The 20,614-nt window shown below is 41.5% G+C and overlaps 1 protein-coding gene across 1 annotated transcript in view; it reads right to left on the bottom strand.

Annotated features, from left to right (window-relative positions):
• ptprua (protein tyrosine phosphatase receptor type Ua) overlaps nt 1-20,614 on the bottom strand; it is a gene marked incomplete at both ends in the record, with an annotated part of 281,098 nt that overhangs the window by 91,768 nt on the left and 168,716 nt on the right. Inside the window, 3 exons of the mRNA XM_083981670.1 lie at nt 3,508-3,709; nt 9,118-9,227; nt 14,432-14,752. Coding sequence (XP_083837796.1) covers nt 3,508-3,709; nt 9,118-9,227; nt 14,432-14,752 — 633 coding nt within the window. The remainder of the gene's footprint in view (nt 1-3,507; nt 3,710-9,117; nt 9,228-14,431; nt 14,753-20,614) is intronic.

The following is a 20,614-nucleotide window of genomic DNA, read 5'->3' as shown; positions in this document are numbered from 1 at the left end:
TTTTAGCAATTTATCCTCCCCTATATGAAAAGATACAGTGCGCTATCTTTATTCATTACCCACACATATCCCCTTGTGTGTACTGTAAAGTGTGGAGGCCTCCCACACAACGCCATTGACTGATGATGACTAGAAACAGCAGCCAACTACAGAGAAAACAAGAGGCCCCCTTATAATATAATTAGGACAGATCTCAAAGCTGCACAACCTCAGCAAAGCTCTGGGGACAATGAGGTTGAGTGTTCCTATCTCTGTTTACTACAGGGAGTGAATTAACTGCAGCATGTAGTGAAGCAAGCGGCGATCCTGCTACAACTGATAAACTGAAACAAAACAAAAAAAAAAAAGAAAAAGGCTCCAGAATGGAAGTGGAAATGTTTCTGCTTCCGAGGCTTGATGTAAAAAAAAAAAAAAAAATCTGCTTTTGTAAGCTGTCATCCAAAAGAAAAAAAAAACTCAACTCATGCTTATCCACGCAAGCAGCTGAGGTCGGCATTATACATAGTGGTGTCGGGGAGTGTTTCAGCTGGTGCATCGTGTTAGGTGGTTTAAATCCAGCATGAATTATGGAAGAACTAATAGTGCAAGATTACACTGCTCCCGACCAAATGGTTGATTCCCATTTGCGTCCTTTACACGGCACCGTCAGGGAGGGAGTGCATGTGTGACACTGTAGCTACTGTAGGTTGGATTTTTATACCTTGGCAGCTGTCAGCCCACAGAGCCCACCTTCTACTGTACAGCAGATGGAACAGGTGCAGATAACAAGAAGAGGCAGCGCCCACGGTGAGGGGTCATAACAATATACACTACATTGTATTTACATTATTTTGTACATACACAAAGGTATCTTTGATGATTTCATTGATTATTCTTTAAATATTAAAGGGGTAGTTCAACATTTTGGCAAATTGTCCCATTGTCACAATCGCTATAGTCACAGTAGTAGGTTTGTTACCTTTAATTGTCGGTGCAAGCTATTTTTAGAACGGCGGAGCAGAGCCGCAAGCTGCTCAGAGCTGCGCTACGGAGGCTCATGGGATTTCTTGGTTTCCTTCATCAAACTCATCAAATACACAATCCAACAACTCCAAAACGCTCTGGTGGACAAGTTGTGACCTGCACATTCACCACGCTATGAGAAGATAATGGAACGTTATGAACTGAGCCGTTTTCAAGGTAAATAAACAGTCTGCTTGCTGAAAAACTGTCCCTGAAGGCAATGCGCAATTTACCTCTAAAACAACTCTGTCTGGTAACGTTCTGTTATTATCTCATAGTGTGGTGAATGTGCAGGTCACAACTTGTCCACCAGAGTGTTTTGGAGTTGGATTGTGTATTTGATGAGTTTGATGAGGAAAACCAAGAAATCCCATTAGCCTCCGTAGTGTAGCTCTGAGCAGCCTGCCGCTCCGCTCCACCGTTCTAAAAATAGCTTGCACCGACAATTAAAGGTAACAAACCTACTACTGTGACTATAGCAATTATGGCAATGGGCCAATTTGCCAAAATGTTGAACTATCCCTTTAACTTTTACATAGAGAATAAAACCAGCCAGGGTTTGCATTAACTATAACATGCCGGTCTCGTTCTGAGGGCTAAAAGAGTGACGATGTGGGACGATCATGTTGTTATTGTTTTTGGTAGACACTGCGACTGCAATACAAGTCACAATTATGGTGGGAATGGTAATTGTCACTGTAGCAAACAAGCATGTTCCTTGACATTTGAATAATTTGTGAGCTGGCACGTCTCCTTATATTAAAATGCTTCATTTATAATGGTGTTTTGACACGTGCAGCTCCCACAATTAGAATATCGCCCATGGCCATGTTAAATTGGATGATATTTCAACTTATTTTATAAACGTGAGCACCGACAGGTCAAACATGTTGAAATTCACCGAAGCAACAGGTGGGAGGTTCATAAGAATGAAAAGTGGAGCATTTATTTATGCATGTATGTTTCTGCACAAACATACGATTTGAGACCAAAAGGTGACTCAAAATAATACAATGCGCAATTTATCATCCTTCCAATATAAATTATCTGAGCTTTCTGATCTGTTATCTGTGTCTAAAAATCTATTCATATGATTATTTGTTCATCTAAAAGAGGCACAGGCATCAACAACAACAAAAAACATTAATAAATCATTCCATTTAAATCAAAACATCAATAATCTACTAAATTTGTTCCCATATGAATAAACACTGCATGCACACTCACAAACAGGTTAACAGGCTAAACCTGCACTGCTTTACGCAAATGTACCACAACATCACTGTGACTTACAAAAAATAATCCTAACACTGGTGATAAAAATCATATGAAATTGCATGTTTAAATGTTATTAAACGATATTTGGTTCTATGTTGTTAACTTGTGCATTTAAGCACTAAAAATAACCTAAAAGAAAACTTCATCAATTAAGATATATGAGTCCTTGATGAGTCATATGGGTTATGTTCTATATATTTGATATTTTAATATTCATATTCATTCATAAGATCACAATAGACTCAATCAGAGTTGTCCAGTCTTGTCAATTTTATTTGTAGCTCTTGTTTTATCAGCGTTATTGTCAGTTATTGTATTATTTAAAACATGCATGCATTGTTTTATATCAGTGTGTGTTGTCTAGTGTAAATATATATTCTTATATTGTCACCATGTAATCTGTTTGGACCTCAGGAAGGATAGCTGATGCTATAGAAAAGCTAATGGGGATCTTAACAAACAAATAAATATAAAATGATTTGTAAGGTCAGTGAACCTTTGAGTTGACATGTGTTATGCTACTTCAACCTCATTCAACCTTAACTTACAGTATGAGACACTAAAGTCAAAAATTAGACTTGAGATCCTTGACAGATGAATTTGGACAAAAGAGGCTTGGAGCTGCAGGTACTCAAGGTGAAAGGATGGAGTGATTTTAATTTTTCAATAATTATTCTGTGGATTCTTGGAAAAAGCCACCCAGTCACTGGGAAAACATCACTAACATGTGAGGTCTCATTAGTATAAGTAGCTAGACAGCCTGTAGATGCCCCTTTTGTAGAAAAGAGTGCTTCACCTTCCCCAAAGTTGCATTTTCCGGTCCGATCTCAACAACCTTTTCACTCACGGACATCGCTTCCCTAATTTCTGAGCTGCTGTATGGCCATTGAGTGGTAAACACAGCCTCGGTTTGCAGTGATGTTGGGTGAATAAAGCTTTCAGACAAACCATTCAAGCTGAACATTTGTGTTCTCTGCCAGGTCTGAACCAAACAAAGACACTGCAGGTCTGAAAGCTGTTTGGCTCAAGGAAAATTAAGATCATTTGTCTACAAGTACATATATACCCAATTTAATTAAAAGCTATTCAAAAGGAAGCAAATTACTATCCATTACTCAGGCGGTACATGCTTTGAGTAGGAAGACATTTTTTGTTTGTAAAAAAAAACAAAGTTTAGCTTGAAGTGGTGACTGAACAATAAGTTGAGCTGTCAGTGCAAGGCCTCACCGGAGATGTTGGTGGTGATCTCTGTGAGCGCCGTCTGGCCAAAGCCCTTGGCGGTCCGGGCTCGGACCGACACCAGGTAGGTGGTTCCGGGATGCAGGCCAGAGAACATGTGGTAGGTCTCGTTCCTCAGTTTGGACACTGTGCGGCGAGGACCCGGCACGTTGATGCCCGGGTCTGATGACTCGATACTCTGGTAGCTGATCTGGGAACGAGGAAGAGATGGAACTTGATTAAATAAAGAAGTTTACAGCCATGGCGGTAGCTGTATAAGGATGTACTCAGGTCCAATTATACAAAGAGGTAGATTGTTTGTTATTGTATCGGCATGCTAATCACTTAAGAATAGCATGTCCAGCTAAGGCTGATGGGAATGTCATTATTATTAGGAAATAGTATCTGTATTAAATCTCATCCATTGTCAATACAGTTAGACAAAAAGAAAGAAAGAAACAAAGAAAACCAACATTGGTAGAATTTATCACCGATGAACCATAAACGTCTGTACACATCAATCTAGCAGATGTTGGAATATTTCCCAGCTGTTGGTGCAGAGGAAACTGTCAGGATTAAAACGCTAAGAACGCAAATGCAGACTGACGGACAGGGTCGGTTCGGTTCAAGAACTTATTCAACTACATATGAAAAAACACAGAGTCTTACAGGGAGCATAATATGGAAAATATCACTTTTTGAAGGCTCTTTAGGCTCTTCCGGACCCCAAAATGTGAGTTTTCAAGCAGTGGTTAATTTGCATTTAAAGGGACAGACACTGAAAGCAGCCGTTCTGAACAGGGCTGTTTAGAGAGGATGAAAAGAGCTGTGATGTTTGATCCTTGGGGGATTTTGTCCAAAGCATGTCACACACATGTCTTTAAGACACCTGGGAACTATTTTAATTTGTGGAAAGGGGGCAGAATATATCCCCTTTAAAGAGGTGAGGCAAGTTCAGTTACCGGAAACAAAAAAAAAAAACATCCAAAATCTAAAAACCAAGACACAAACTACTCTGTAATATAAAAAGATACCAGAAACATGAGGAACTCAAATGTAAACAAACAAAATACAATCTAGTAAAAGTCCAAAGGAAGAGTCTCTTCAGACCACACCATGACAGAACCACTTGAGTGTCACCAGAGCTGATAGGAGTCATCATCTGGCGACCATGAACAGAATCAGGGCTGAAAATAAAATGTTTGTTCAGATATCAGTCTCGAGACCAAGCATGGGCAATAAGGCCCATGGGCATTACACAGCCCTTAGCCTTCTTAATCCAGTCTGTCAAATATTGGTGCAAAATTGGCCAAATTATAACAAAGACCGCAAAATTTGATGCACTGGCAAAAACGTTTGACCAACAACACTGTTCCCGCTGAAACTGGATGGACGTGTTCTTTTACTGGCTTTTACGTGTCATTTATATAAGTTCACACAAACACTTTCCATCCATCTGATACTGGCACCATCCTGCCCGTCACATTTTAAAACTCACTGTGGGCCCTAAGCCATAACGTCTTCCCAGTGCCCACCCCAGACCTAGACTAAAGTGGTGGACCAACTAACTACCCCATAGACCATCATAACCATCCCTACGGCCACAACCACCCCCCATCAGCTTTCAAGTTTATAGAAACCATCAAACTTTCAAGTTAGATCTATGACTTTCACTCAGCAAATGTTCAAACCCAAACACTACTGTATTCTCCAGTATATTATATACTCTTCTGAGTCCTGAACTAATCTCGCTGCATGTCTGCAGAGTGGATACAGTATCTGCGATTTGATTCACACAGCATGCAGCTAACTATCGACACAGCTTGGAAGATTGAATTTCGCTGGCATTTTATTTGAAACTCTCTCATGAGAAGCACCCCTCTATTAATCTTCGGACTCCTGCAAAAAGATGTCACCTCTCTGCTCAGATCTAATAAATCTCATGCAGCAGTTAGCCGCTGATAATCAGACTCCGTGTCAGACTCTTCCCCTACAGCACCGGTGGCCTGATTTTACACAGTTTCCTGGATTAGATGATGAAGCAGAAAAAGACAACAGGTACTGAAGATGACAGGTACGAATGAGAACCGGATCACAGTGCGCTCGCTAATTGAAAAATGTGTCCAGGTCTGTAAATCGACATTCGTAAAACTGTGGAAATCAACCGAGCTGGTTATAAAATTGCCCATTCTTCATTCGTGTGCCATGTCCTCAGATGATTTCATTTCACCATTTTACTTTTCGGGGTTAGCATGGTGTCAGACTTCCCTCCAGTGATATAACTCCTTCTTTTTCTGCCTCTCCTAACAGCTTTGTATTTTTTACAGGTGAGCCCCACACATTTCTGCATTAGTAAAATGTCCACTTGTGAGTCTATGAGATACAAGTTATAAATTGCCACATGCATCAACTTTGTAACAGATTGTAGGATCATTTTTGTCTTTTTTTATAAAATGCCAAGAGATCAATAATTGCTAGGCAGTCTGGTTTGCACATCCTTTATGAGTGAGTGCAACCCTCCGTTACACATGCACATTCAGCCTTTCCAGGAAATAGAAACGCCACATAGCCAAATGTGTTAGTACAAGTTGTGCAGATGATCCAATTACAGTTGTATTTTATCGTGTAGGTATTATAGTCAATATACTGTATTAGGGATTTTCTTTCATAAAAAGTTTGGATTTATAATCCAAGAATTTTTTTTTTTTTGCAATGCTATTTAAAGTGTAATTCTTTCTTTGTAAAAAAAAAAAAAAGAAAAAAAGGAAAAGAAAAAGGGAATTTTCTTTTCTATCAAATACAATTAGAGAACTAAAACTTGTTGTGGAGCTGAAAAGCTACAAGACAGAAAAATGTTGATTACATGCTTGACAATCACTGGATGCCAGTTTGTTTTTTTGATTCTAAATTGTATGGCACAAGGCATACACTGAGCTCTGAATGTTTCAACTCATCCCCAGGCTTTGCGAACCGGCTTCACAAAACGTACATCTGTTTAGTGCTGAGTTCAGTCAGAGGCTGATCCTGTCACACACACACACACACACTTGTGGGTGCACGTTCCATACGTCAAGGTTGTAGTAATGGTATAGCTATTATGGTATAAGCTACAGTAGCTTAACATTGCAGTTCATGTCTGTTCTGTTTGCGCATTGGTTCAGCGGGGAAATGTGTGTGAACAGCATAAGGTTATTGACAAAGGACAAAGTGTGTGATGCTGCAGCTCCAATCAGAGCTCAGCTTTACTGACTGACTGACTGGACATTAGCAGGTGCTGCTATGAAGGACTGGTTTTTAACCCTACAGCTGAATGAGTTGGAGGATGGACAGTCCTCTCAAGACAGCAATGCTCATGCAGGTTTCCTCAGCGGTCAGGATTCTTTTGATTTGATTCTTTTGACTTTGCGTTCACAAACACAGCATACAAACAGATGCAAACTAACAGGGTATCTCTGCTGCCTTCAAGAAGTTCCATCTCAAAATAATAGGCTACACCAGTTGTATCCCTCAGCTGTTTGGATCAGACCTTTAGCAGTGTGTGAAGAGGTGGAGTGATACAGCGCGTCGCATAGTCTGCCTACACCGAGGAATTTGGTTTGTTAGTTCCAGGTAAACTGCTTTACTTTTTCTGACCAGTTGATGCACCGTAAAGTCACATAGTTCTTTGGTGTGGACCACTTTTTTGTGCAGTTTGTCTTTACATCGGACCAACTTTGTAAACAAAAGCAGGTGTGTCTCACAAGTCGCTCAATCATTGGTTACAAATTATTGTCAGGATCTCGCATAAAAAACACACAATGGAGGTCATGCATGCGTTCCTCACTGTCCTTTTCATTTGGCAACAGTGCCAACTACTGACATATATAATTAACTACCTTACATACAATAATAATATAGTATATTATAGTTTCTGACAACAACAGAAGCCTGCTGAATCCAAAATAAGGCGCTTGGATTCTGGACTCTGGTGCGGACCAAACAAGTGAAGCGAGTCCCAGCTGAAGAGATGGTCTCAGTCATTGACCTCTTGGCAAAACGCAGAGGGCCAGATAACATCGGAAAGCCAGTTTCAGGTGAACTAAACAACCCTGGTGTGAATACGCCCTGAGTTTGGGTCTGTTCACAGCCGTCCATCGCCTGTGTCTCTGTCCAGCACTGTGCGCTGGGATGGTGCTAACTGGGGGAGAGCAGAGCGCTGTCCACTGCAGATTTTACACTATACTCAAACCTGTGTGATTATTTATCTCATGATTTGCCATTCAGTTTCCAGAATTTTTTTTAAGTTTTCCTCAGACATCCATTCATATCAGACAAGACATTCAAAGGACTTCCACTTTCCCCTTTGTCGAACTTCATACAATCAACGCACTTTAAAATACAGAGGACCATCCTAATGGAACAATCTACATGTACCTACATCACTAAAATCAATATCCACACTGGCTTTGTTCAAAAAACAACTGAAAAAAACATTCTTTAGTTAAGATTTGTAACATTTCTGGATCTGTCAATTTGTACCTTTAATTTTTTTTTAATGTAAATCGTTTATTTGTTTTTTTTTATTAATTCAGTATCTTTCATTTTTCTGTTAATTTATCTTTCTTTCTTTTCTATTTTTTATGTTATGAATTTCTGTATTATCTTCTTACTTTGAAGACCACCGCTGTTGTTGGTTTTTACATAGGGGAGGTATTTTCAGAAGCCTTTTTTGGCTTCCACCTCTCCTGCACAATGTTTAATTTTACTATTTTCATTGTTCATGCAGAACATAATGTGCAAATAAAAAAATAATAATAACACTTAGGGGCCATTTGTACCTCATACAACCCCACTTCAAAAAAAACAAAAGACTGTTTAAAAAAAACAAGAAGATCCCTTTGAGGTTGGGTTCACAAGTGCAGTCGTATCAGAACAACCAAATGTTATCAGATAGTCTGGGATTAGATCTCAATAATCCTGTCCTAATTGCCCACTGTTGGACATTCAGGGCAGTAGTGGTGTTGGTACTGTAGCTGTAGTGAGGTTACAGCAACATTCAACTCTCTAGTTTCTCACTTTCTTGTGAATGGGGACTACTTTCTCCCACAATCAGACGACCTGAGTGGGTCTTCATGTGTAGTTAAAGAAAAGAAGCCATGCGGTCTACGGTTAGGGCCCTTCAATAATTAATTTGAAACATTTAAAGTTTCCCCCCTCGTGAAAGTATCTCCTAGGCAAATAAGTAATTAGAATGGTTGTCCCCCATGTAATTACAGCCTGAAGTCTGTGCCTCGGCTTCATTACCATATGAACATGTACAGTAAATCCCATGAAGTGTGAAAAGTGGGTCCTCCCCACTCTTGTGGCTTTGGCTCATGTGTTTTTTACCAGCATTTGGGCAAAGAAACAGGAAATAAACAAGCCTGGGGAGGAATCAAAGAGGAGCAGTGTGGCGTTTAAAGCCTGCAGAGGAGACTTCTCCCTGATTTGAGTCATTATACTGAAGGAGGATGAATAAAATAGATATTGGCAAGGGGAAAATAACATCCTACACCTGGAGAGGATTAGTGTGTGTGATGCAAAGGCAGCGGTGTGGTTTGGATTGTAGGTTTCTTTTGCGTGACTAACAGGGTATCCTACCTCGTACTGCGTGATGAGACCGTTGGGTTCGATGGGCTCCTCCCACTTGAGGAAGATCATGTCATCCAACGGGGTGAAGGTCAGGGACTCCGGAGCGATGCCTCCAGGAACTACAGCAGGAGGGAGGGGGAAAAGAAAAACAACCTTCTCTGAAACAAACACTCTGGAGTTAATGGACTCTTGTGCAGGCATGCCAGGGGGTAAAAACACCTTTGACAGAACGAAAAAAGCACAGGAGGCCAGGGAGGAGGACGGAGGAGGAGGAGGAAAACGAAAGCAGCAGAAAGACAGGGCTGAAGGCAGGTGATGAAAGGAAAAAGCGTGGACCGGCTTGCTCTCAGCCCCTCAGGATGAATTGAGATTCTGCCTTCTACTGTCTGATAATAGAGCACCGTGTCTCGCAGGATGACAGTCGATTTTTCTTCCTTAGCACTTTACTGACAAAGAAAACGGCGGAGTAATCCAACCTGTGACCTGCCAGAGTAATTCTCTGCATTTTCAACTTAATAAGATGCATCTGCTTAAAGGAATGCAGAGCGCAGTTTTTGAGTGTTTGAAATTGTTCTGAAAAAAATGAATAACAGTCCCTCCCTATTGAATTGCTGCATTAACAGCTGCTGGTATTAGCACAGTCACACGATGAGAATAAAAAAGCTCTAATATAAGAGAGCCATAATGAAATGGAACTATATCTGTGATGGTTTTGTGCAGGGAAGTAGAAAACATCTCTTTGTGTGTTTCAATAGAACAGGGCTTGAAGTATAACTGCTTTTATTTGTCTTTGTTGCTTTCACCAGAAATAATTCCATAATAAACAGTTAAATCTATTATGAGCAAATCATATTTCTATTGTAAAACATAGGTACATTGAGGAGAGGCGTGTCTAGGGGTGGGCTGGGGTGGTTATTGCCCGCCCAGAGGAATCATCTAACCATCCAATTAAAACTTTCCAATTAAAAAAATCACTGCTTTCCTATTGGCCATTTTAAAAGTGTGGGTTGAACCTCCTTTTTCTTCTTTACACATGCGGTACACATAGCACACAGTTTAGTGAATTCCAAGACCTGTTTGTAGCTAGCTGCTCTCACCAATCCAATTAAAACTGTTCATACCTTTGATTCTTGTTCAGTGTTAATCTTGTATAGTTTCACAGTTGAGTTTGCACATTTTCTTCAAAGACCTCCCCCAACATTTTTGTTGTTGCCTATACCCAAAGGTGACATCCTAGTAGGGAAAGGTTGATGTTTTACATAATGCACAATGTTCCTTCTCTGTTCAAGAAGCACAGTGTGTTATTATTAAATGCTCACTTAACTGAAGGAGCTACATGATTTGAGTGTTACAAATGAAAATGTTCTGTTCTCAAAACGAGTACCTACTTCATCTATTTAGCTTTGTGCTGGACAGTTAAAGGTACATTGTGTAAGAATTACTCCCATCTACAGTGGCGGTGCGGTTGTATCGCAAGCAACTCAGTTGTATTTTTCATGCTGCATTCACGTGAAATCGGTTAGATGGCAGACGGACGACAGCCACTGCAGGTAACGGCTTAAACAAGCCTCTATGTAAACAAGTGGTCCGTCAGCACGAGGCAAAACAATACACGTGACAATATGTTGTCATGGCGATGTGGTATTGTTTACCTGTCTGACCCACGTTTTACCGGCTTTCTCTGGACTTCTGTGACTAAAATGACATCAGGTTTGTTACCGACGGCCGTTTTTCTGTCCTCACAGTCCTCACACACACCTCGACCTGAGCCGACAGCTCCGGTGTCTCCGCTGAGTTTCCGTGGTTTCCTACCGCCACGCTGCCACTGAACGTAAAAACATGGAGACACCACATGGCAGCCAGCACCGAGCTTACCCGCTCCATGGAGATATGAATGATATGAACGGCTCATTCAGAGCTGAAAGGAACACTTCAGTTTGTTGATGGGGGGGATTACTGATGAATGAAAAACGTACTTTTGAACGAAATAATCGATTTTTGTGAATAGATAACAGGAGAAGTTACACAATGTACCTTTAAAATAAGACCACTGACAATTTACTATTGTTTATTCCCCTTTGCCTACACACCTACATGCAACTTGACTGCAGACAGTCCCTCAGGTGTGTCATGCCAGTAACAGCTAACATACAGGACGTGGTCCGTGATGCGTTTATCGGCCGCATTTCAAAGAGCCTTTCTAAATGGAGCAGCTTTGTCACTGTGTTGTGATGTAATCAGCTCAGGTTGCCAACGCCACATTACAAAAATGATGGTTTGTAAAATCCCCATATAATCTAATTGGTTCCAGTGTAAATAACAATTAGAGTATGACACAATTACATGAATATACTCTATCTTATAATTATCATTATTATATAACACTCCACAGTGATATGTATTCCATACACTGTTGTAGTAAATGATTAATCTCACACATCAAAGTTCTCTTCCAGATATTTTTTTTTTTCCTTTTCACACGCTGCCTGCTCGTGTTTCTCGCCTTGTCAGACCTTCTTTTCGATGACGTTCCTCTCTTTCTGGATTTTGCGTTACTGGATTGCTGAATGCTTTATACTTCAGAGAGGACAACACCTAACTACTTTGACCTGTCTCTTTGTATCAGAGGCTGGAGTTATGGTGCTCTAGACAAAAAAAAAAAAAAAAAAAAAAACCTGCTGCATCCGTGAATCCCTGACAGCCTCGGTGCAGCAGCAGAGACACTGCGTAAGCAAAGTGCTCCGCCGGCGTTTGATTGTGGAGCCCAACAGGAAGCAGGCAGGAGGAACTGTCACCGGCTGCGGCTCGATTACCGTGGTTGTGGACGTCATGGCGACTCTCTGAGTGACGAGGGGACTGTCAGGTTGTCAGAGCAGCACTCAGAGGTTCAAAAGTAAAAACTTTCCTTTGGTGTTGACATTCAAACTATTATGTAAAGTCATAGGGAAACACGCAGGCTTGTTTTTTTTCTTTGTGACATAAACATTTTAACTTGTCACTTCCTGACCAGTCAAATCTAATAAATTAAATTTAAACCCCACGCCACAATCTGTATGTTATTTCCATTTATGTAAATGCATTTCCTCCTGCCCACAAGACAGCAATGTGTAGGTGTAGATAATTAAGCGCACTGTCTGTTTCTCTCTGTATCTTGTTATTTTCGAGTGTTGCTGTAAAATTGAAAGCAAAGCAATGTGGCATTTTTTTTTTTTTTTTTTAAGCAGAAACCGAAATGCATTTTGAAGATGCAATAAGAAATCCTGCCAGTTTCATATCATAGCTGACGTTCCCTCTCACTCCCCCCTGCCCGGTCAAGACTATCCCTCAGTGGCTTTCAATTACATTGAAAAGTCTTGCTTATTCTACATAACAATAAAGTGTTTGACCTTCTGTACTTCCACTCTCGGGGAATTTGCATTAGAATGTGCCTAATCTGCTGATGTACACAGGAAAATATTAATACAACGATAAGCAAAATCATTCTGCCATTTTTGCTAGCGGCCACGGCCCGAGCTGATTATTGTTCCACTGGTCTCCATTTAAAAGGCTGATCTTCCATTTAGTTATGCTGATCCAGCTTATTTTGTAAGTCAATATTTGTGTGTTTTTTTTTTTTTTTTCCCCGCTGCTAGTGGATGACTAAAGGCATGGATTTGTGTAAGCAGTACACAATAATTATCTGAGCATAAAAGTGTGTGCATAGACAACTAGGAATTTAAGAAGTTCTGAAGCCTGAGCTGAGTAACTATGACAATATAGAGCTTCAGTGAGTGCATACATAAAAACAACCTGTTCTGCATAATGATGTTGCTAGAGGTAAAAAAAAAAAATGCATGTTTTGTGTCAGCAAACCCTTGCATCTTTTCATCGCACAAAGTCGGTTGTTCGAAAGCAGGTTAGATTTATCCTGGTCAAGGTACTATGGTGATTTATTCTCTGCAGCTAGCCTGCTCCAGACCAGGCTAACAGCCAGGCTTAGTTGATTCTGTTGTCTTTATCTGTGAAGTCAGCAGTCACTCTGATCAGAAATCAATGTGTTTCATACAGTTATTTCATGTTCTTTTACATATTGGCCTGATTTCTGAACAAACTAAATACATCTACAAATCTGTGTCCATCTATGATATTTTATGACCACTAGTAGCTATATATCACTGGCTTCTCATAAAAAGCAATGGAGCAAAAATAGCATGTAGATTTATTTTTATAAAATATGTTACACAATATATTGGCCTAAATATTGGTTGAGGTAAGAAAATAAGAATAAAATTGAGTGAGTGTGAGCAACCACCATCCAGACAATTTATACACCTCATGTGAACTGTTATCAGCAATTTATTGAAGCACCAGACTGCATAATGTTTTTATATTTAAAGCAGAAGTGAGTGATATATTTGTGTTAATATAAGTCTTAAATAGTTATATCTTCCGACAGCAATCACTTACATAGAGTGTTTGGACTGAAACACGGGTCTGTCAGTCACTCTGCTCTGCTCTGAGCCGAGGAGAAAACATTTATCGTATCCTACAGTTTTTATCCAATGAGGAGAGAGAACGGCATGCAGGGCTGTGTGTGCAGCCAAGGGACGCCGTGAATGTGGTGACGTAGCGACGAGGACTGTTATGGTGCGTTCAAGGAAACTTGTATTTTTCCGACCGTGAAGTGGTACCAGTTCGATCTGGTACGAGTTCACCGGTCGGAAGTTACGAGTGGCCGTTATAGTGACTTTCACCGGTAAAACAGGTCGGAAAAACACGAGTGGGTTGCCTGGAACGCTACAAAGTCGTAAGTTGTGACTTGAAGCTGTAATTTACGGTTTCAAAAGCCTGCCTGGAACGCAGCATTAGCGAAAACGACCGGATCACTCACTTCTGCTTTAATTCATTTTAACCTGTTGCACTTTTGCTGTATGAACTTGTATTACTTGTTATGTACTTCAGATTATAAGGAAATTAATCTTTTTCATTTAATTAAACTGTTCATTTGTGAAAGGAACTTGAGTTGTGATTTTAGTTTTCAGTCTGCAGTTTCTGAGCTTTACGACAGCAGCGGTGCTTTTTTTTTTTTTAAGAGGTGTGTCACCTGACGTCAGCATTAAGATCCTGTTGATTGGAGGAAAGTAGCCACACCTGTCCTCTAGTTCCACCTGGCTTGACCAAGCCGCTGCTCCTCAGCCTGGCTCGGCGTTCGTGCAACCAATTAAACCAAGATGCGCCGATCAGACTAGGTCAAGCCGCGCTTGCTCAGTTATCCTGGATTTTTTTATCCTACTTTTGTGCAATACCCCGGTCTCCACTTGGATAAAATGAAACGCCCACTCACTGTCTTCCTCCGTCTGGAAGGTGACCTCCCTGCTCTCCTTCTTCCCTTCGGGGTTGGCCAGCGCCAGCCGGACGTGGACCGAGCGGAAGGGCGGCAGGTCCCTCAGCGTGAAGTGAGACGTGTTGCGCTCCACGGACAGGCACTCTCTGACGGTGGCGTTGTTCCCTCCGCTGCCCCCCGTGGGCATGGAGTAGCGGTAGCACAGGGACAGGGAGTAGGTGTGGCAGCGGGTGAGGTTGTAGCCCAGCGGCTCCCACTGGAGGGCCAGCAGCCGTGGCTGGATCTCTGTAGCTGTCAGACCCCGCAAGGCACGCATGGGCTCTAGGAGAGCAGAGAGAGCAGAGAGAGCAGAGGTGATGTCAGTGCAATGCAAACAGAGAACTCTGTTGTTTACCAGCTTCTAGAACGGAGACCAAAGGGATCAGAGAGGAGGAGGAAGCTCACTGAGAGCATTTTGTTCCTCAGCTCATGTACAATAGAGCAAGAGCCATACTATAAACCAAAGCTACAGGCACAGAAGGTAAAACTCTGTATAACTCTATAGAAAAGGGAATATTTCTCAGAATAAATACATTTAAGATATGACCCATCTGCCAATGTGAATTCCAACTTTTCTAACTTTTAAATATTCATGTAGAGGAAGAGGTAAGTAGAGGAGAGTTGTAAAATGATGTTATGTGTTTTAATATAACCCCGCCGGTTAAAGGGATAGTTCAACATTTTGGCAAATTCGCCTATTGCCATAATCCCTAGTCTTAGGAGTAGGTTCATTATATTTAATTGTCGTTGCATGTTGTTTTGAGATCAGAGACGTGAGCTGCTCAGCGAATACAATGGAGGAAAACAGTACTTTGGCCTTTCCCTTAAAACTCATCAAATACACAATCCAACAACTCCAAAAACGCTCTTGTGGACCTTGTTCACCACACTATGGGATATTAACGTTTCATTATGCAACATTACGACACATGGAGCAAATACTTGGAACTGCTTGCGCTTTGAAATCACTCTGCCCAGCAGTCGTGTCTGGAATGTAGTTCCGGCTACACACTTGACTAGAAAACAACTCTGTCTCATAACGTTCCATTATTATTTCATAGTGTGGTGAATGTGCAGGTCACAACTTGTCCACAAAAGTGTTTTGTAGTTGTTGGATTGTGAGTTGATGAGTTTGATGAGGGAAATGTGGAAATACCATCCACCTCTGTTGCGTTAGCTGAGCAGCTTGCGTCTCTGCCCCGCTGATCTCAAAACAGCTTGCACCGACGATTAAAGGTAATGAACCTACTGCTAAGACTATAGGGAGTATGGTATTAGGCAAATTTGCCAAAATGTTGAACTATTTTAATCAAACTTAGTTATAACACATTGTACACACTTTCAGATGGAAACCATGTGGTCAAAACTGAGTAAAATCAGAAGCTGTGAAGCAGCGTTAAGATTATAGTCAAACAGACCTGTCATCAGATAAAGGTGTTCTTGAACTATACCTAGAGTCAGTTGGTTTTAACCTTTTATCTGTTTGCTTCTGTCCTCCACTCTGTGCTCACTCATTCAGTTTTTCGATACGGCTGAATTCCCAATAAAGCTGTTCTCAGTGACATGTTGTTCTGTTTCTGTTGTCAGACAAATGGAACGTGTGTGAAATACTGACTGAAACACAAGGGCTACGCATTAACCAACAGCTGCTCCACCCAATCAAAATGCTGCTTTTATAACTGTGATGTCATCGGATAAACTCATCACAGACAAAGGTTAAAGAAAAAAGACACTGCTTTGACTTTGGCTGTCTGTACTTAAAGTTAGTAGGTGGTTCAGGTCCCTGTCAGCTGCTGTGTAGTCGGCTTAGAAAGGAATGCCTGACATTGTGCTGCTGCAGCAATACTGGTGACTGTCTGTCAACACTGCAAAAGAAAATTAAGCTCTAGGAGTTCATTATAATATATAAATTACAATAGCTAGTTTTTCTTATGTATAAGACGAGGCGTTTTCCTGACATGTTTCGAAAACCCAGCTACGGCTGAAATTTGCCAGAAAAGACACAAGATGTTTTGCTAGGTGCTTTTCTGCAGCAGATCTGAAAAACCGAGCAACAACGCAATAAATGTGCAACAATGCTTGTTTGTGCTGCATCGGTTTTAAGACCAATTACCTTTGGAGAAACTCCAACAATCGGTCAACCAATGTGTAAAACCTCATCACTCAGTCAGCCAGTCAGTGGCATCTGCATTAAAAGGTTTGCGGTCCAGCCCAAATGCTCATCTTTCACCATCCTTATTCTCATCCATAGCCAGTAGTTGATTAGGGAGTTGTTTACCAAGATCAAGGTGGGGTGATCTTCACAAGTTAAATAGAGCATCAGATTGATGGGTGGATTACTGCATAGGCTGCAAGAACCACACTGCTCAACAGAGATTTACCCATTGATTCACAATCTAAACATGTAGTATGTATAGTCAAGACTAAGCTCACAGATGGACGTGGTCAAAACAAGCATCCTTTTGAATGCATCGCATCCTCATCCTCCTGACAGGGAGCCTGACATCGAAAGGTATCCTTGAGCAGAGCCACTGTTCCTTTACAATGAACAGACTGTTAAGATGCTCAGGACTTGTAGTTGGGATTCTTCCCTGTGGAAGTGATCTGGGCACATCCGGACAAGAAGCACGGTGGAGGAATTTCATCACGTATCCTATCCAGTACGAGATTGCCTGGAGATCTCCCATTGGGAGCGGCGAGCCAGATGTCAGGCTATACTTCGCTGTCACGTCCACACGGACATTGATAAGCAACAGAAAATGGGTAGATGGAAAAAACCACAAGCAGTGTGTGTATCTGGTAAGAGAGGGATGGGTTGATGTTTTCTCTTGCTGCACAATTTTTTATCTAAAGAATCCTACTCAGTGCAGCCTAAGATAGGGATACTGATGAGGAAAAAGGAAACAGCAACAGTTGCAACTTTGAGGTTAGGAAGGGGTGAGACAATGAAAATAATCAAGCCGCTAAAAGAAGACACATACATTGTAGCAGTGACGGCTGTTATCAATAGGCTAGCAGGGTTAAGCCCTCCCTGCATTACACAACAACGGATGAGAAAAAAAAAACTCTAAATAACATACAAAAGATTGTTATAAGTCTGAGTGAAATCGGACACGACAGTATTAAATAGTTTCAAGAAAAACACAGGATATCTCTAAATGGGCTGATGATTGACAGGTGCCATGTCCCGCCCTCGCCATTTGCCGACCGTTTAGGCTTAGTCTGGGACCGCTGACTTGCTGTTTTGGTAAGGAACTGGATCCAGGGCGAGAGAGACAGGCCTTTCCGTCAAAATAAAAGCACCAAGCTAATAAAATGCGGTGAAACTTTTTAATTTAAAGGGACAACGAGGAGTTTTGGAAAAGCGAAGCATTTTCACACTACATTTATGAGCCTCCGCGCGCACGGTGAAATTCTTTGACCGGCGCAAGACAGACTCATGTTTTCATTCATCAAGAATTAAAGTCAGAGGTTGGAAGACGATCACATACCATCGTAGTTCCGACCATAAACAGCGATTCGGCTGCGTTATTCTCATGACTCGCCACGAAACCGAAAGTAAAGAAACGTTGGTCGGCTCGACCAGCATTTCCACCACCACTAATAATAACAAAATAACCATAGAGACAAAACCATATATTTATCGAAAATGGGCCCATTAACAAGTGTGGGTAACGTTTTCGTTCTGCCGATGGAGAAACTCCTCGTTGTCCCTTTAAGGAATATAATTTACAAGAAAGCCCCCAAGCCATTAAGTTAACCTTCTGCTTTTATTGTATTACAAGTTAATGTCTATTTTATAAGTTTTATGTTGGTCAACACTTTTACTTTGATGAATTTGGTGATTTCCGGATTTTTTTTTTTGGGACTAGGCCCAGTTAGTTGCTATACAATGTAACTTTGTGTTAACCATTTAATGGGTATAATCTATTTATTAGCCCACCCAACTAGTTTCACCAGCAGCCACCACTGCACTGTAGTACTGCCTTCTCTCTTGAGGGTCAGTAGCAGACCGCTGCACAGCTATGGCAATGAATCATACATGAACAGACGGCGCCTAATTACTGCTGTCACGTGTGGATGTTGTGATTGCAGATGCCCATGTCCCTGTCATGCAAAATGTCCAGTTTCACACCAGGGGGGGATTATTTCTGTCCCTGGCCTGGATTTGCTGCTGAGACATCAGATAAACCCAGGAGGAGGGCGATGCAGACGCCGGACTGGCAGCGCAGACCTGCAGACTGCTGGAATGGCTGCATGGCCCTGCTGCATCACTAAACATAGATCAGCGCTGCTACCAGAATTAATGAAGCAATGTCATGGAGGAGACATCAGTTCTGAGGGGACAGAGGTGCGACACAGAGGGAAATGTCTTTTAGCGTCCTTGCTGATTTGAAAGATGTTTGCTCTCCCAGGCAGGGTTCGGCTGATTTGTGATTTCGCAGCTGGTGCTAATACAAGATAAAACTTTCCCAGGGAACAGGATCCATCAATCAAGCAGTAAAAATGGAACTTAAAAAAAAAAAAAAAAAACTGCATCATTACTTCCCTGTCAAACGTGCACTAGGATAGGTGTCTCAGTGTCTGGTTTCCTTATGAGCAGCAGGTAAGAGTTCAGGTGGCGTCCAACTTCAACTGGGTCCACTGACACAGCCAGCATGGTAAAGGAGATCCACAAACACCTCAACTTCCTGAGGAAACCCCAGGCTGCTGGACTGGGCCTTCCGGTCCAGGGTCCAGGATCACCAAACCAGCTGGTGAGATCACTGGGTCTAGTTTTAAACCCATCTGTGTAATTTAAAGTGCCTTGCAAATGTATTCATACTCCTTGAACTTTTTTGTCACATTACAACCACAAACTTAAATGTCTTCATTGGGATTGAATGCAATAGAACAACACAAAGTGGTGCATAATTGTTAAGAGGAAGGAAAATGGTTCATGGTGTTCAAGATCTTTTGCAAATCAAAGACAAAAATTTAACTTTTTGGCCTATAAGCAAAAATGTGATGTGTGGCAGCACTTGACTTGACTAACACTGCACTTGAGCATGAACACAGCAGCAAAAGACTTGAGACTGGGACGGAGGTTCACCTTCCAGCAGGTCAACCACCCTAAACACACAGCCAGAGCTAGAATGGTTTAGATAAAAGCATATCCATGTGTTAGAACGGCCCAGTCAAAGTCCTACAAGAATCCTACTGAGAATCTGTGGCAAGACTTGAAAACTGCTGTTCACAGATGCTCACCATCCAATCTGACTGAACTGGAGCTATTCTGCAAAGAATAATGGGCAAAGACTGCAGTCTGTAGATGTGAAAAGCTGCTAGAGGCATACTCCAAAAGACATGCTTACAGCTGTAACTTCCACACTTTTCTGACTTTTATTTGTAAAAGATTCTTGCACATTTCATTACCCTTCCACTTCACAATTATGCACTACTTTGTGTTGGTTTGTCACATAAAATTCCAATAAAATACATTTAAGTTTGTGGTTGTAATGTTAGCCATTAGCTTTTGGATTTTTTATTACATGTCTATTCTATTTTTCTATTTCTATTTATTTAGTTTCTCTGGGCCTCGAGTTCAAATTCTGTTCTTTCATGTCTCCATGTCGGAATGACAATAAAGTACCTTGAAACCTTAACAGTCTAATCCAGATGAAACCAGGTCCGTCACTGGAGGATAACTAACCGAATGTTCAGTTTCTGCTCCAGATGCCATTACTCATCATTACAGCGGCGCTGCAGCCGGCTCTGTCCTGCCCTCTCCACCCTGCAGTCCTCTACCAGTCCTGCCCCAAACTGACATTCAGCTTGATTAGCCTAATCAAAGGGGATAAGCCAGAGGCACGGGGAGTGAAGGAGAAGGATGTGGAAGCTGGACAAGAGATGAGTATAGGGGAAGAGGGGGAGAAGGAAAAAAAATGAATGAGGGAGACTCCCCGTGGCTCTCCACATTTCATCTCATCCTCCACATCTTTAACAGCTGCCTCAGTGAGCTGCCACTGAGGCCTGTCTCTCCTGCCAGGAGCAATGCTGGAATCATGGCGGACTATCAGTGCACACACCCTCACGCTTCCCACTGCAGCCACACCAGCTTTGCACTGCTGGAACTTCTGTTGTAGAGTTAGTTCCTGCAGGTTT

This window comes from Trachurus trachurus, assembly GCF_905171665.1.
Source record: "Trachurus trachurus genome assembly, chromosome: 11".
NCBI lineage: Eukaryota > Metazoa > Chordata > Actinopteri > Carangiformes > Carangidae > Trachurus > Trachurus trachurus.
Note: the sequence above shows the minus strand (reverse complement) of the source record. Positions and strands in the feature narration are given on the sequence as shown.